We start from the raw sequence: 17,160 nt of genomic DNA, 5'->3' as shown, positions 1-17,160 counted from the left end.
GGATAGGTTTCTTGCTTTCTCATCCTATTCTGTGGGGTGGAGTAGAAGAGGACAGAGAACAATGACCACATAAAGAGCTTGTGCTATGGTGATCCATCATAGCTCTGCCACTCACTGGCAATGTAATCTTGGCCAAACCTTCTCATCCTATTCATAGCTCAGAGTTCTTTCCTAGAAGAAGGGACTAATACTCATTTCATAGAGTGTTGTAAAATTTAATGGGGTGATGGTATTAAATGCTTAGCATTTAATTAGCATTCAACGTATGTGAACAATTATTACTAAGGTGGGGTACTGTTGGCCTCATTGTCTGTATAACACAAGGTGTAAATGTGTTTGTAAATTGAGTGGGTCTTTTCAAAGCATTTTTTATCTACTTTCCTTGTGCTTTCTTCATTGACCTGTGAGATATTTATAAGTATGGCATTTAATTTTGAAGTAGTTGACATGTGGGAGCGCAGGAAACAGTCTGCATGATTTCAAATTAAAGAACTGTAATGGAAATGTTTTTATAGTGACTGTATTGGTAACATACATGTCAAAACATGTCAAAACTGGTCAAGTTGCACACTTCAAATATGTGCATTTTATTGTAGTTCAGTTTTACCTCAAGAAAGCTATGAAAAAAAATTGAGTGAGTCTTGCAACTTGTTCACCTGGTATGTTAGGACTATATGGTACAGTGAGACAAGAAGCAAGTCATCTATCCAAATAGGATCTGTGGACTTGTATACAATGCAGTGATTCTCAAATGGGGGTGATTTGCCCTTCAGGGGACAATCAGCAATGTCTGAGACTTTGGTTGTCACAACTGAGGGAGTAATGGTATTGGCATCTGCATTGCACAGGAGAACCCACCTGCAACAAAAAATCATCCAGTCCCAAATGTCAATACTCCTGAGGTTAAAAAAACACTGGCATAATGTCCACCAGGGCCTAATATCTTTCTTTTGCTCATTTTAGAGGGACCTACAGATGTTACTGGGTGGTTCACAGCCCCCTGGGTACTGTTGCAATATCCAGAAACATCCAGAGGTATTATAGGATAATGAGTAAAGGAGTTGAAGAGGAACTGGAAGATAAGTCCTGGCCGAGTGAGCAGAGGAGTTGATAAATTCCTCCATGTAGGCTTAGCTGGTCCAGGTGTTCTAAGAGGTAGATGGCATAACATTGGAGCCACCCTGCTTTGTGGTACTTTATACGGTCTCATGTTGCTGCCTGGGCTCTGTGGTGATGTGGAAGCGAAGGCTGTGGAGTCAGAACACCTTGTATTTAAACATCAATGAAGGATGCAGAGCCAAGGAGTCCCAGATGGACTATGGGTTATCTTGGTCACTGTGTTCAAGAGCATCAAGATTATATCATGGCCCCAGAAGGACAGGAAGTAAAAGACCAAAGACCGTGAGTCCCAGAGGAGTGTGGGCACAGGATGCAGCAGCCCTGCTACTCTCTGGATTGTCTCTGTTGGGTTTGTGCTCTTCCCAAGTTCTATACAAGGTTGTGACCCCACAGCTCTGGGCACAGTCTTTAGAATTGGTTGTTGGTACAGCTAGTCTGACTTCCTGGGATGTATATTATCATCTATTCATATTGTTATTTTTATTAACTACAAAAGTAATATGAATTTAGTATAAAACTTTGGGAAATGGAAAAAAGTTGACATTTAAAAAGAAGTAAAAATGTAAAATCCTTGATAATCCTAACTCCCAATGATAAACACTATTAATGCCTTGGAGTATACTATTCCAGATTCTTTTCTATGTGTATTATTTTTTATATAATTGGGATCACAGCATACACAATTTTGTGGCATTTTGTATTTACATCTACCTGAAGTTAATAGAGAAGTTTTGGGTATTGTCAACTACATGAAGATAACGGGGCTCAGCGTTCCTGCAAAGCATTTTATCCTCTTAATAAACCCACACCAAAAAAATTCTTGACTGCTGACATCTGTAAAACTTACAAATTATCTTCTAAGTAAAGTATCAGCCTTTTAAAATTTTGTAATCCTGAGGTCAGAAAAACTGCTGCACTCAAAACAGCTGTAATTTACTGAGGATAAATATATTTTTAAAGCTTTGTTTTTACTTGCTAAAGGACAACTCAGGATTCATGTACAAGGTATGTGTCTTCTGACACATGAACTCTTGCAGCTGTGCACAATTAGGTTTGGAAGCATTTTACCTTTGGGATTGGGATGGAGGGGTAAGTCTACCAAAATGGCTGAAGACTTCCCTACAATCATGACCTCAGATTGTAACCCACAGTGACTTCTCTTAAAAGACTAAACCTGCAGAGAAATTCAGAGGAGACATGGAAGGAGATCCCAGGGACCCACTTGATTGACAGAGAATGGCCCCTGAGCTCTTGGGGCATGCAGGATAAGGGCAGAGCTGAATTAAACAGAGGAGAGATCTACCAGTAGTGCTCTTTCTTCCTTTTCTTAGTAGCAGCCGATTTCTCTAAATATAAGTTGAATAAATATTTCAAGAATATCAGTATAAAAGGATACACATTATTAGCCTGCCTCAGGTTCCCAGGAGTCTGGTTCCTACTGGATTTACCACTTTCTCTTCCATCAAATTATGGAAATGACAAGGGAACATGAGGAAGGGCTGGGCTGAAGACTTGAGGTGAGACAGGGAGGATACTTGAATAGCACCAGACACAGGACAGGTGCTCAGTGGTCAGCAGCTGCTACCATTTGGATACTGTTGCCTGGTAATGTGGGTGTGCACCCCAGTTAGAACAGGGAGACTCTACGCTCCTTTTGTCTCTTCATTCTGAATTACACAAAGCATCATCTCATCCTCTTCATATGACCCCAAAACCCCAGGGATGCATCTAATTACATTAGTGTCTTTGACCAATATAAGCAATTCTATAACCCATGACAAAGCAAACAATATGCTTCTGTTTAGGAAGTTTACAGCTCCTCCTTCCCTCTGCCTTCCCCACTACCTGCGACCAAAGCTATATTAATGTTCTCTTTAGAGGGTCCTCGGCGACCCTGGAGCCCAGATATTTTCTAAGATGCAGTTTCCAGAAAACTGGTGAGATTTTTAAAAACAAACACACTGGAACCTCCATATTTAAATGAGTGTGTTGTTTCTTTCCCTTGGGGACACTGAGCCCCTCTTTGGAACTCTTAGAATTGCCTTTGTGACTAATGTTCAGTTGGAGAAAATATCTTCAAAGGGGGCAAACCTTTATCCTTTGGGACTGAACAAAAAGTAAACTGCAACCAGGCCTGGTGAAAAAGAGTTTGCCTACGAAACCCTGAAACAGATTTCTTGTATGGCCTATAAATGAAATCTTTGTGAGTTTGTAAAAAATCAGTTTCTTTTGTTTATAGTCATACCTCCTGTGTCTCCATGTAATACCAGAGTAGTCTGCAAATGTTTCATTATTGCATTAGTAAAACCCATTTTTTATTTACTGTGCATAAAACGGATCAACTCTCAGCTCAAACCCCAGTGTCTCCATTTTAGCATTCTAATCGCTCTGCAAATGGACTTTCAGTTGAAAGTAGATCTTTTCTTGGCGCAGTGTACCGAATACTAGAGTAGGAAAAACTGCAGCCAGAATAAATAAAATTTGTGTGAAGATTTCCAAGATATTTTCTTGGCCAGCAGAGAAGTTGGCCTGTTGATTGGAGAACCAACCAAGCACTAAATTTAAGATGAATGCTAGGTCAATGTAATTAACAAGGATTTTAAAATTAAATTTAAATAACTTTAGTAAGCTCTTTTCTTATTATATAAGGGACATATGATTGTAGAAAACTTACAAAACACAAATAGAAAGAAGAAAATAAAAAAGATAGCATTCTCATTCAGAAGTAACAGCTGTTAACATTTTGATATATGTTTTCCGAGTCTCTTTCTGCATGTAAGTGTGTGTGTGGAGAAGCAAAAAGGCATCCATATCATTAACATTTTCCACATCAGTGATTATTCTTCTACAATATTATTTAGTTATTTAGGGGTGAAGTATAGCTGGTATTAGATTATCTATTGTTAAACATTTATAGTACCATTTAGATGTTTCCCCCCTTTTCCATTTGTTTTTTCTTTTTCTTTTGCAATATCATAATAAATATCCATGTCGCCCAGACTTTGTAAACATTCCCAATCATGTCTTCTGATGAAGTTGAAATTGAAATTCTGGGTCAAAAATGTATAAAAGCAGTTTAATTCATTTTAAGAACTGTAAAAAGTTTTAAGTGGTGTCTCACTGATGCTGAGTGAAAACTTTCTTCTCTACATCTTTACCAATACTAGGCATTGCGTCTTAAAGACACAATGTTTGATAAACTGAAAAATGGCAATTGATTATTTCAACTTGCATTTCCTTGGTTACATTGAGCATTTTCCATATGTTTATTGATCACTATTTTTCTTTTTAATTTCCTTTTCATATCTTTTATCCATTTTCCACATTCTTTTTTTTTTCCATTTAAAAAATTGTTCTAATTAGTTATACGTGACAGTAGAATCCATTTTGACACATTGTACACAAAAGGAGCTTAACTTCTCATCCTCTGGATGTACATGGTGCTGAGTCACGACAATAGTATAATTTTACATGTATATAGGGTAATGTCTGTCTCTTCTTTTTTAAAAAACTTTTTTTATAACTTTGTTTTATTTACTTTTATGTGATGCTGAGAATTGAACCAGGGTCTCACACATACTAGACAAGTGCTCTGCCACTGAGCCACAATCCCAAACATCTCCCCACCCCCGCCTCGACTTTTTAAAACTGATTTTAGGAGCTATCTCTGTTTACTCTTGTTGATTCTTTGTTTGTTTTATATATAATAAATAATTTTTCTAGTTTTCTGTTTCCCTTTTTCTTTCCATTGGAGTGGGTAACAGTAGAATTTTAAAAAAATTTGCTTGAACTATCAAAAATTTCCTTCTTGGTATGTCCCTTTATGCTTAAAAAGTCTTTGACTGCTGGGCAATTATGCAAATATTTATTTTTGTTCTAGAAAATTTTAGTTTTCATGTTCACATTAAAATCTTTTGTTCATCTGGAATTTTTTAATGTAAAGTATGAGATAAAAATCAAATTTAATTGTTTTACCAAGTGGTTAGCCAGTGGTCTCAACAGTGTTTCTTGAAGAAGTCACTCATTCATTACTGATTTGAAAGATCACTTTATTTTATCCAGAATTCTCATAAGTATGTGGCTATTTATGGACCATGTAAAGAAGTTTCAGTTTGCTGAAGATGATACGTGTGATACATTGTTTCAATTACTACAGCTTTTTAAATATCCTGAAATTAGTTAGGGCAAGTTTCCACATTTTTTTCTTGGTCCTTTTTTTTCGTACAATTATTCTTCCATATAAACTTTAGAATTATTTCATTAATCTAATAAGCACCACCGAAATTTTCATTGGGATCGAATTAGAAGTAAACATTCATTTGAAGACAGCGGATGACTTTACTACACCCGGTAACTGCTCCACTTAATAATCGTGATAATGATAATAAGTCATACCAGCAGCCAGCATCCACTGCTGCTTACAGATGCCAGGCCCTGTTCTAAGCCCTGTTGAACCTTATGACGATCTATGATAAAGGTGTTATTGTTACCATACTGATTTTATAGGAGAAACTGAGGCATGGAGACATTAACTAACTTGTCATGGTCACAGAGCCAGGATTCTTTGCCTGGTGCTGTGCTCTGCTTTCAGTCTCTACCACTTCTCTATTTATTCAGGTTTTCTTTATATCCCTCACAAAGTTTTGTAACTTTCTTCTTATATATCTTTACAAATATGATCAAATTAGTTCTTACTAGATTTTATATTTGTTGTTGCTACATTTTTCCTAGGATACCTTTTTTCCCCCCGCAGGATATTTTCTAACTGGTTATTATTGGACTTTGGTAATTGTTGTATGTGAGGCATTTATTTTGAAAACATTCAGTTTGATAATTTTATTTGTCTAGTAGCTTTGCTGACTCTAGTTTTCTAGGAAAATACAATTATTTTAACAAATTTCAAAGCAATGACATTTTTCATCTGTTCTCTTGTGCTATTATAATGCTCATGGCATTGGCTAATATGGTAGTCACTGTCATATGTGGCTAGTACACTTAGGTTAATTAAAATCAAAAGAAATTAATAATTCAATTCTTCAATTGCACTAGCCCTAGTTCAAATGCCCAACAGCCACCCATGACTAGTGGCTACTACCATCTTAGCTTTTAGAACATTCCCATCATTTCAGAGTTCTATTGGACATAATGTAACATTTCAGATCAATGTTACATAACAGTGGTGAAGAGTTATTTTCTTCCTAACTTTAAAGTGAATACCTCTAAATAGTGGTTTATTATTAAATGATGTTACTTTTTGAGTTCAAATATCTAGATAAGTTTTTATTATGTTAAAGAAGTCTTATTAGTTTTGCTATGGGAAAGGCAAGTTCTCCCTATTTTTTTTTTCAAAATTTTCTTAGCTATCCTAGTTCTTTTTTTTTTTAAGTTGTAGATGAACACAATGCTTTTATTTTATTTATTTATTTTTATGTGGTGCTGAGGATCAAACCCAGTGCCTCACACATACTAGGCAAGAGCTCTACCACTGAGCTACAATACATACCTATTCTGGTCTTTTTAAAATGCATTTGTATTTGCCAATATTTTATTTAGATGTTTATCATCAGTGAGATTCATCTAAATTATTCTCTATTTCTAGTGCCCATCATCAGTGAGATTCATCTAAAATATTCTCTATTTCTAGTACCCTTATATAGTGTTTTTTTTAAAAAAAACTGGCATTATATTACTGAATATATGAATTAAGAAGCTGTTTATTTCTTCTCTGGAAAAAAAAGGTTGAAAAGTACGTATCAGATATGGGTCACCTGCCCCATAGAATTATGGTGAAAACCAATCTGGGTCTGTTGCTTTGGTTGAGGGAGCATGCTCTCCTCTCTTTTAGTTCATGCATTTTGTCTTCACGTATGTCTAATCATGCTGGTTCATTCAGCCATGCAGTTGTGTTTTAGTGAAGATGCTTTTTCAGTTCTAGAATTTACACTCAGTTCTGCACATGGGCGCTTGCCAGGGTGTTCTTCTCCTATGACCTCTGTGATCTCTTTACACATTTCCAATGTGTTTGATTTACGGTCTCTTTCAAATTGTTCTGCAATTCTCCCTTCTTGGTTGTTCTGCTGTTTATTTCACCCATCTTTTGATGGTCTGTCTTTTGTGCTAAGGGCACATCTTAGAGGGGGGTCATTTGCTGCAGAGGGCCATGGGCTTGCGGGGAGTGGAGGTTCCCATAGGGTGGATGTGCACGGCCTTATCAGAGCCACAGAGATCAGGGTGCTCATGAACACACTGCGGATTGGTTTATAGGTTTTATGCTTCTGTATCACATAGGTTGTATAACATCATGACCCCTCTGGACTAGGTTCTGCTGCTTGATTACTTGCCTCATTTGATGGGCTGTGTAGCCCTTTGGAGCCTGAATTCTGCAGGGGGTTCAACTCTTGTCCAATTCCTTGTACACACACAGAATCAGGGGTCCTGGATCTCAGCCTGCTGACCCAGAGCCTGGAGCCCCATGGCTTCACTTCCTGCTTAGGTTTTAATTCCTTTTTTTATGCTCTGTACTTATGAATTTCCCTTTCTTTCCTTTGAGCAAGACCAAATGTGACAATTGACAAAAATCATATTTTACCCAGAATTTCCAGATTTGTTAAATTGACTACAAGTCCAGAAATGGTTTAGATTTCTAAATGGTTGATGGTTGAATTTATTTTTAAGAAAAAGCAAGGAAAGTGGGACAGGAATAGATATTTTCTGGTTATAATTATCATCAGAATATATTAAAACAATTTCTACTTTTTAATATTAATGTGTTGGCCTTTTATTTATGTCTTAGTATGATAAATTTCCTAGGTTGTTCACAGTCATTTAAAAGGTATCATATATATATGCTCTAAATTTTAAATTTTTTTTAATAAGCTCATTCAAAGACTTGGACATCATTAATATCTACCACTATAAATAAAATATTTCAGTTTGTTCTTTTAACCTTTTTAACTTCATATAATTTGCTACTCTGTTACTTGTAGAAGACCCAGAAACCCACATCATGTTTTTTAAAAAATATTATTTTAGTTGTTAATGGACCTTTATTTTATTTACTTATATGTGGTGCTGAGAATTGAACCCAGTTCCTCACACATGCTAGGCAAGCTCTCCCACTGAGCCACAATCTCAGCCCTCACATCATGTTTGAAGTAGCTACAGCCACAACAGCCTTGGTCATTGAGCTTTCAAATAGTCTTTTTCTGAATAATAACAGCACTTACATTCTTTTTGTTACACCATGTAATGCAACACTTACAAAAAAATCTGGAGAAAGGAAATTTATAATGTCAAAATGAAAACACAGAGCATTTTATAACTTGGGACACAGAGCTAGGAAAAGAGAATGGGAGAAGAAAAAGATGGCAGTATTTTATTTTTGAAGGAAATGCCAATGGGGATTGGTATATTCATCAGGTTGATAGCAAAATGGAGATGTAAATACGCTGCATTTTAAATTTTGTTCATAATTTTCTGTTGTTCCCTGTTTTGGGCCACATTATTTACTGATGGAAATGAATGGATGAATTAATAAATGAAGGTCAATTGTTTTCTCGAACTCTAGTGTTCCTCCTTAGAGTGGTTTAATAACTATATGTTTGGGTTTAGGAGCGCTGCTTACAGCATATACTTGGATCAATTTATGCCTTCATCTTCTTCAAACTGTCAGTGCTGTGCTACAAGTTAATTAGGTTTGTGGTTTAAGCCAAATGCCTAATCCAATGACCTTTATTTCTTTTTGAATATGAAGAGACTAAGAGCCTTTGCATGTATTAGTAAGTATATATATAAGGAGAGGAAGGAGTAAGAAGATGAGCTTGTTTCCCAAGAAATGAAATTTCAAGGAAAAGTTGGAAATAAGTCTTCCAAATGTTACTCTCCAAGTCCTTAGTACATTTGCATTTCATCTTATCCTAACAGAGCATCTCGTGGGATTGTTCAAGCAATGGACTATAGAATAGGCTCTCCCTTCCCACACTGTGACTTCCATTTATTTTCACAGAAGCTGAAATCCAAAGCACTCTTGTCTGGGAGGCGAATTAAACCCTCAGGAATTTCTGATTAGATTTGGGTTTTTGGTTTCAAGACAGGGAATGCAGATTTTAAGTGACATCACAATTGAAAGGAAAAGAACTCTGCAGGGAGCACGTATCCAACCATCACACCGGGACTACTCAGGGGCATTGCAAAATGTTTTCAAACAGCACACACTTTTTGGATATGTGAGACCATTTCCAATTTTTAGGAAAACTTATTGAATGCTTCCAATGTTTGATATTATTCCAAGGCCAGGAATTCCAGATGTTTGTAAGGAAGCCACTGAATAGCTCTGTTTAAATATTCAAGTGAGTTTTAAGACCTCAGGGAGGAGAAAAAGGCATATCTCTCAATTGTTCTTTAAAGACCTCCCTCCTCGGGCTCTAAGGAGGATGAAACTAGTGCGAGGTTAGTAAATGTAAGTCCTCACCCTTCTTGCTCTTTCTCCCTCTTAGAGTCACTGTGACAAAAAGACACAGCATTGAGAGCACAGAGCACTTGGGAAAAGGCAATACATCATGACTGTTGTTTATCACTGCAGATGCAGCGTCGATAATTATCTGTGTGACGGATGCCAGATGCAAATAACAACCAAGGCTCCTGGCATCTGCAACTCCCACAATCGGCCCTCCCCATCTCTCCTGGACAGGCCCATGAATCACACATGGCTTTAAATTAGAACTTGCCTGCTGCAAATGTCTCCTGCAGGTTCCAATGTTATGACAATTCATTTTTCTCACGAAATGCACTTAGTTTTACTTCCATATTCTTGTATTTCATGTAAGGTATTCACCACGATGAGAGTTTCTTGGCTACTCCAACTAAGAATCATCCAGATGGAAAGATATTCCAGAACCTATGCATGCAAACCTAATAGTTTGGCTTTTGGTTTATTCAGGATTAATAAGTTTAGAGTGTTTCTTTTTCACTGGAGAGTCTGCAATGCTTTGTGAAGAAGCCTGAAGCTCCACAGTCCCTGACTAATCAGTCCCTGCACAGTCAACTGGGAGTGACTGACTTTGCAGATGGAAATGGACAAGGAAGCAAGTACCCTCTTCCTCCTGAGGGCAGGGGCAGGGCCACCACTTGCAGCAGTGAAACTAACTTGGGGCTCATGTCCAGGCCTGCCCTGCTGCCCAAGCTGGGCACCCTCCTCAGTGCCCATTCAGAGGGGCATCTTTTCTGATCAGGACCAAGACACTGTAGGGCTAGCTGTGCCTTACAGTTCTTCTTTGCAGGTTATATGGATGTGGCCTTACTGGAAAATGAGTTGGGAATTCCCTCCCTTGAAGCAGGCTGAAAAACCCACCAATTCTGCAAGGACTTACTGAGTGTGACCGAATCATTGATCTTGAAGCTGCAGAGGACTCTGTCCACGTTGCGGGCATGCCGGAAGCCATTTCCTCTCACCACGACTTGAAATGACTCTGAAATGGAGAATTGACAGGACATGTAACTTAACCATCAACCTTAAGCTTCCTGTCTGCTCTGATTTACAGCATTTGTTAGCGATTTCACCAGCCTTAAAATACTCAAATATTAAATCAGGTTGGAAACCAAAAGCAACCACATTTGTTCTTTTCCCACTGACCCACTGGTTCTTACCAGGTGTTCACAGCCAAGGCTTATTACCTGGTCCCCTGAATTCCTGCCTTCCTACCTTTCCTCTTGAGGATTCTTCTATCTGCAATACCTTCCTCCCTCCTCTTTCCATTCAAATCTTACCTGTATTTTTGAGCCCAGAACGTTTTTAAAACAGTAAGAGGGGATCACAGAGAGGGGTTCTCCATTCCTTCTGCAAAACTCAACTCTCCTTGGGTCTGTTTCACATTTTGGGTCCCCCTGAAAGAATTTCTCTAGGGCCCAGGGTGCCTAACATTTTTTGGAAACCACTCTAGCATTTTCAGCCAGTGCTGAACAGTGCAGCATGTCATTATGTAATGTCTGCTCTTGTTCTTTTGTCTTTTTTCTCCCCCAACTAGAAAAACACCTCTTTAGGTTGGTAGTTATTGGATACTGCTAAGCAATCCCATCTCTGCTGGGAACACAGTGGTGGTGTGCAGGTTTATGTAGGAATAACTGTTCTTAGCAACACATGCAAGTCTTGTTCATCTGTGGTCAGTTGTGAAGCAAGACCTGTTTAAACTAACACTGGTCCTTGAGTGTAGAACTTCTTTCTCTCTAAATAGAAGAGATAATGTATCTTGCAGGCCTGCAAATTATTTTAACAATGATGCACATTCAATGATGCATATTAATACATATGAATAAAATCCTATTCTTTACCATAGTTGTACCAAAGGAAAAAAATCAACTAACAAATTAGCTAAACACTTAGGAATATTTGTTCAAGTTTGATGACATCTAATGACCAATGCTCCACTTTCTTTTATTTTTATCATTCCTATGTGTATAAAAATCGGGGATTGGGATAAAGCTATGTGGCATATAAAAATAAAAATAGACTAAAAGTACGAGGGGAAAAATGTATCATTTGTGCAAATAGATCTTTAATTGTAAACTGCTATCCAAAAGGAGACTTTGTTGGAGGAAGAATGAGAGAATTAGCATATGGGACTCTTTCGTAGTTAAATAAATGTCGGGTCTATGTCACTTTATTCCCAAAAAAACTAATTTAGAAGTCATGTTTGCAAAGATATTTAATAACTGATGGTTAATTGCTCTGTCAGTGTGTGCTAAACCTTGAATATATTTGATGTCATTTCAACCGCACTGCAGCCCAGGGAGGAACAAACGAGAAACTGATCTTAGTGAGGTCAGGTACTTTGTACAAGATCACACAGATAATAACTGTCAGAAACAGAACCAGAATCCAGGTCTGCCAGGAACCAAATGCCATGCTCTTAGAACTCAGTCATTTTCCTCCTAACTATTATGCTAAAATAGATACTCATTGTCTTGTGACAGATGAGTAACTTAGAAGTTGGGGTTAAGATTTTTTTTAACTTTATTTTATTTTAATTTCAGGCATGTTTGCTCATTTTGCAGAAAAATGGAGCTGGCCTGGATGTGAAGAAAAAACTGAAATCTAAGTAAAAGAACCCAGAGGCACTGGGTGTACCACAAGAAGTACAAATAAGAACAGAATGCTTTTAGAAGTATAAGAGACCTTAACAATAAGGAAATTGAGATTTTGACATTTTAATGACTTGCTCAGAGTTACGTAATTAGTAAACAGCAAAATGGGACTTATAGTCAAGTGTTTGGAGCCTAAGTTGTGAACTTTATTAATAAAGGTTATGGGCATATGATTTTTCAGGACCATAGGTCTTATTACATATGCATGTTGATGCCTAGACACAATTGCTACATTTAGAAATTAGAAAGATAGATTTACTATTTTTCTTCATGTGCTTGCCAGGCATGTGACTGATCATTCAGTTGGTTCAACAAGCACTTTATTAAGTGTTAAGCATTATGGAAGAATCTTATTGCATCTTACTTGCTCTATTAAGCCTATAGAAATCAATTTCTGTTTCCCGTTTGCATGCTGGACATATAGAAATCTGCAGTTTGACTTTTTTGCTGATTCCAAATGCTTTCTGCCTTGCTGCTTTGCCTACTTCTTTCTTCAAAGATCAGCATAGGAAGAGAAGACTCTGGAAATGCAGCCTGGGTGCCAAGCTCTCTTCCCTAGCACCATGTTCCAGCATTACCAGTTCAGCTGCTGAATCCTCTATAAAAGAGGCTGCACACATGTCTGCTTGGCCCAATCTCAGGGAGTTTAGGAAATGAGACAGCAGGGATCCATGATTTGGCCTTGCTGGAAACCAAAGTATGCAATCCCCAGGCCTGGGGAGGTGGAGGAAAGGAGGCTTTGGGAAGCACAGGAGAGGCAAGCTCCCAGCCTGCCTGGTACAATTTCTGTGTTAGTGCACACATTTGGTTTCCAGAAACCAAACATTTGACCCGGCAGCCCAACCAGAGTGTCAGCTCTTTGCACAAAGATGTTATGTAACTAAATGCTGTTGAATGAATCCATCAGCAAGTGAGAGCCAGGGCACATTAGAACTGGGATATATCACTTTAACTCCATTAATCCACAAAGCTCTGGCTCTATCTTTCAAAATATGTATGACTCATTGTTTTTAGCCAATTTTCATTTTGGATTACAGTTCCTGCAAGAAATGTCTAGGGACTATAGGGCTTTAGGGAAGAATTTTCTACCTGATTTAATCTTTTATGAAACACATCCTTTAAGGGATTTTTAAAAGATATAAATTCATTATAATTCTTTAGTCATTTTTATTCTCAACTACAATAAGTTTCCTGATGGCAGAATCTAGCATTTCTATTTCTTCTTAATGTTTGACTTGACTGTGCCTAACCCAGGGCTGAGATGGTCTCAGTATAGGATCACTGAATGAATGATAAATAACACATCTTGACATAGGGGAGAAAGGGGAAGGACAAGATAGTTATTTACTCAGGAACCAGCCAGTTTTAATATTGTTTATTTTATGAAGTTAATGAATAAAAAGAGGTTCAACATCATTAGTCATTAGAGAAATGCAAATAAAAAGCACAATGAGGTATTACTTCATAGTCACTATGACGGCTACATTAAAAGAAATGGATAGCCAGGCATGCTCCTTGTAATCCCAGCAGTTTGGGAGGCTGAGACAGGAGGATCCCAAGGTCCAAGCCAGCCTTAGCAATTTAGTGAGGCCCTAAGCAACTTAATGAATCCCTGTATCATCATTTTTAAAAAACCTAAAAATAGGTCAGGGATGTGGTTCTGTGGTTAGGCACTCCTGCATTCAATCCCTGGAATAATAATAATAATAATAATAATAATAATAATAATAATTGTATAACAACAAGGACCAAGATATTAGAAGCCATGAACATTTTTGTTCAGTATGTAAAATGGTATGTCTTTGTAATATAGTTTGGCAGTTCCTTAAAATGTTAACCATAGTTACCCCATGAATCAAAAATTTCACACCCAGATAAACACTGACGAAGTGAAAATGCATATCCACACAAAAACTTAGACATGAGTAGCATTATTTATAATAGGCCCAAATTGGAAACTCAAACGTCCATTAGCTGATGAATATAGTATTTCTATAAAATGGAATATTATTCTATATAATGGAAAATTATCTAGCCATAAAAAGAAATCAAGTTTTGATAACATGCTATGACATGGATGAACATTAAAAACACTATGTTAAATGAAAGAAGTCAGACACAAAAGGCCACATATCGCCCGACCCATTTGCGTGAAATGGCCAGATTAGCTCGTCCATAGAGATAGGAAGTAGAATATCAAGGCCAGAGCTGGAGGGAGGTAGAAGAGGGAATGGCTGCTTGATGGGTGTAGGGTTTCTTTTTGGGTGATGAGCATATTCTGGAATCAATAGTGTTTACGGTTGCCACTGAAAATGTCAAGTTTAAAAGGGTGTATTTTACAGTATGTGAATTATAACTTAATTTAACCAAAGGAAAAAAAGTCAGTGGTTTGATAAACTTATTCCATTCTGTTCCTTCCTTTTCTTTCTTTACTTTTCTTCCATTATTTTAAAAAAATGTGGAAAACATAGCTTTGAGATGACCTCATAAAGAGTGCTTATTAGTCACCGTATTAGAAAATGAGACATCTACCTCTCCTCCGATGGCTCTGCTCACTTAAGACTTTTGTGCCAATGACTGATGGTGCAACTTCATCTTGGAGTCAGTTTGGATTTGCTCTCCTAGTAAATGCTTAATGTGGCATGTGACTTCTAACATAAAATATAGAGAATGGTGTTTGACAGGTGCTTTCTGATGGCTGATGAAATGAAGTTTCCTTGAGCTGCTGTCAATCTCTCTTCCTGCTCCTCCCCACCTCCAATTCCATGCAACCTCCCCCCATCTGCTCTCTGTAACTGTACATGAGTTTGTATTTTCTAGAATTTTATGAAAACAGAATCATGTCATAAGTAATTTTTTGGATCTGACTTCTTCTACTCAGTATAATTATTTTAAGACTCATCCATGATTATTTTGAGGTTTATACATAATTTATTGCTTTTTTATTGAAATCTGATACTGAATTTTACTGATTTGAAAAGTATCCATATAGAAAATGATTATTTTTAAATTTTTTATCTGCTCTAATTAGTTATACATGACAATAGAGAGCATTTATGAATTTGATAAATCATACATAAATGGACTATCATTTTTGATTGTACATATTGCAGGATCACATCGGTCATGCAGTCATACATGCACATGAGGTAATAATGTCTGTTTCACTCTACTACCTTTCCTACCCCCATACCCGCTCCCCTCCCTTCTCTACCTAATCTAGAGTAACTATTCTTCCCTAGTGCCCCCCCACCCTTATTATGAATTAGCATCTGCATATCAGAGAAAACATTGTCTTTGGTTTTGGGGGTTTGCTAAGTGAAATTTATTGCTTTTTATTGCTGAGTATTATCACAATTTGTTATCCACTCACCAGCTGATGAACATTTGAGTTGCTGACAGTTTTGGGCCCTTACAAACAGAACTCTTAAGGACTTTTATATACAAATCTTTGGTTATAGATTTCCTTTTCTCTTTTATCTTGGGTAAACGCCTAGGGGGTGCAATGGCTGGATCATATGGCAGGTGTATATTTGACTTTTTAAGAGACTGCCCAAACTGTTTTCCAAGGTGCTTGTGCCATTTTACATTCCAACCAACAGTGAATGAGCATGAAAATATCTTTAAATGAGAGCCCTGGTAGAGAATGAAACACTCCATCCAGAAGAGTGACCTAGTGGCCAGACACCACCACTTTGAAAAGTAAGAAATGAAAGAAATGGAATCACACTACCTGATGATGCAACTGAATGTGTCTACTTTAAGCATCTAATTTCCAAATGTTAAATATGAAGCCTGAAACTATTTTCCCTGTGAGCTCACTGACCCAGCTCTATCAGAACCAGTGGGGACACAGTAGGAGTAACGTGACCGTCTCTGATGACCATGTGAGGAACTCATTATAACTTCCGTTTCTGGTGGATCTTATGAGAACTTCAAATACAGAGCAGTTGGCAGGTTGCACACTGATTCCAATTAGTTCCTTCCTGGAGTACTTGTTTACACAGCAAAATTGTGATCTGTGCAAGTCTGAGGCCGAGTTGGACCAGAATAAAACTGTGCTCATGCACAGGGTGCATTTCCTAGAAAGAAGCTAAATTAGGTGGAGCCAATCTATTGATGGGCCAATTTTCCTAACTACACAGAGGCTAATCTGTACAAATACCTAATAGGAAATTTTTATTTTTTGCTTTTATGTTTTGGTACTGGGGAATTGAACCCAGGGGTGCTTTATCACTGAGCTACCTCCCCGGTCCTTTAAAAATTTTTATTTTGAGACAGGGTTTTCTCTGAGTTGCTGAGGTTGGCCTCAAACTTGCAATCCTCCTGCCTTAGCCTCCTGAGTGGATGGGATTATAGGCATGCACCACTGCACTCAACTAGGTATTTTTTATTAAGGAGTCCATATTGGGAAGAAAGCAGAATTAACTTAAATGCAAATAATGCCAAAGTTGCTGAAAAGGTTCTCCACTAATAGATGACTTCTGAGTGCTTAGAAGGAGGGACCATGAGTCAGGGATGTAAGATAAATGGCAACCATATAATTGATCTGGTTTTCGGGTGACAACAGGGACTGGTGGGGACTATGGTAAACTGGAAAAAGTACATGTGTCTTTTAGAAAGAATTTATTCAATCCTTAATAATCATTATCTTATAATAAATACGGGTCCCATATGACTAGATCTGATTTTTCAAGACAAGCTGAAAATATGAATTTTTAGGCAAAATCAGATTTTTCAAATGTTGGCAATTAATTAAATTTTTAAAAAATGCAGTGTGGATCAAAAAGAACATGTGTGTAGACCAGCTAGGGTCCAGAGGTTGCCAGTTTCAATTCTTGAGAGTGGAATTTTGAGAAGGCTCCCTCTCCCCAGATAATTTCATCAATGATACATTTTTTT

The 17,160-nt window shown here is 37.4% G+C and overlaps 1 protein-coding gene across 1 annotated transcript in view; it reads right to left on the bottom strand.

Annotated features, from left to right (window-relative positions):
- The window catches only part of Antxr1 (ANTXR cell adhesion molecule 1), a 225,591-nt gene that overhangs the window by 126,769 nt on the left and 81,662 nt on the right, over positions 1-17,160 (bottom strand). Inside the window, exon 10 of the mRNA XM_047522286.1 lies at positions 10,488-10,586. Within this exon, the coding sequence (XP_047378242.1) occupies positions 10,488-10,586 (99 nt within the window). The remainder of the gene's footprint in view (positions 1-10,487; positions 10,587-17,160) is intronic.

The sequence above is a fragment of the Sciurus carolinensis genome, chromosome 13 (assembly GCF_902686445.1).
Source record: "Sciurus carolinensis chromosome 13, mSciCar1.2, whole genome shotgun sequence".
Lineage (NCBI taxonomy): Eukaryota > Metazoa > Chordata > Mammalia > Rodentia > Sciuridae > Sciurus > Sciurus carolinensis.
This window is presented reverse-complemented; position numbering and strand designations above follow the sequence as displayed.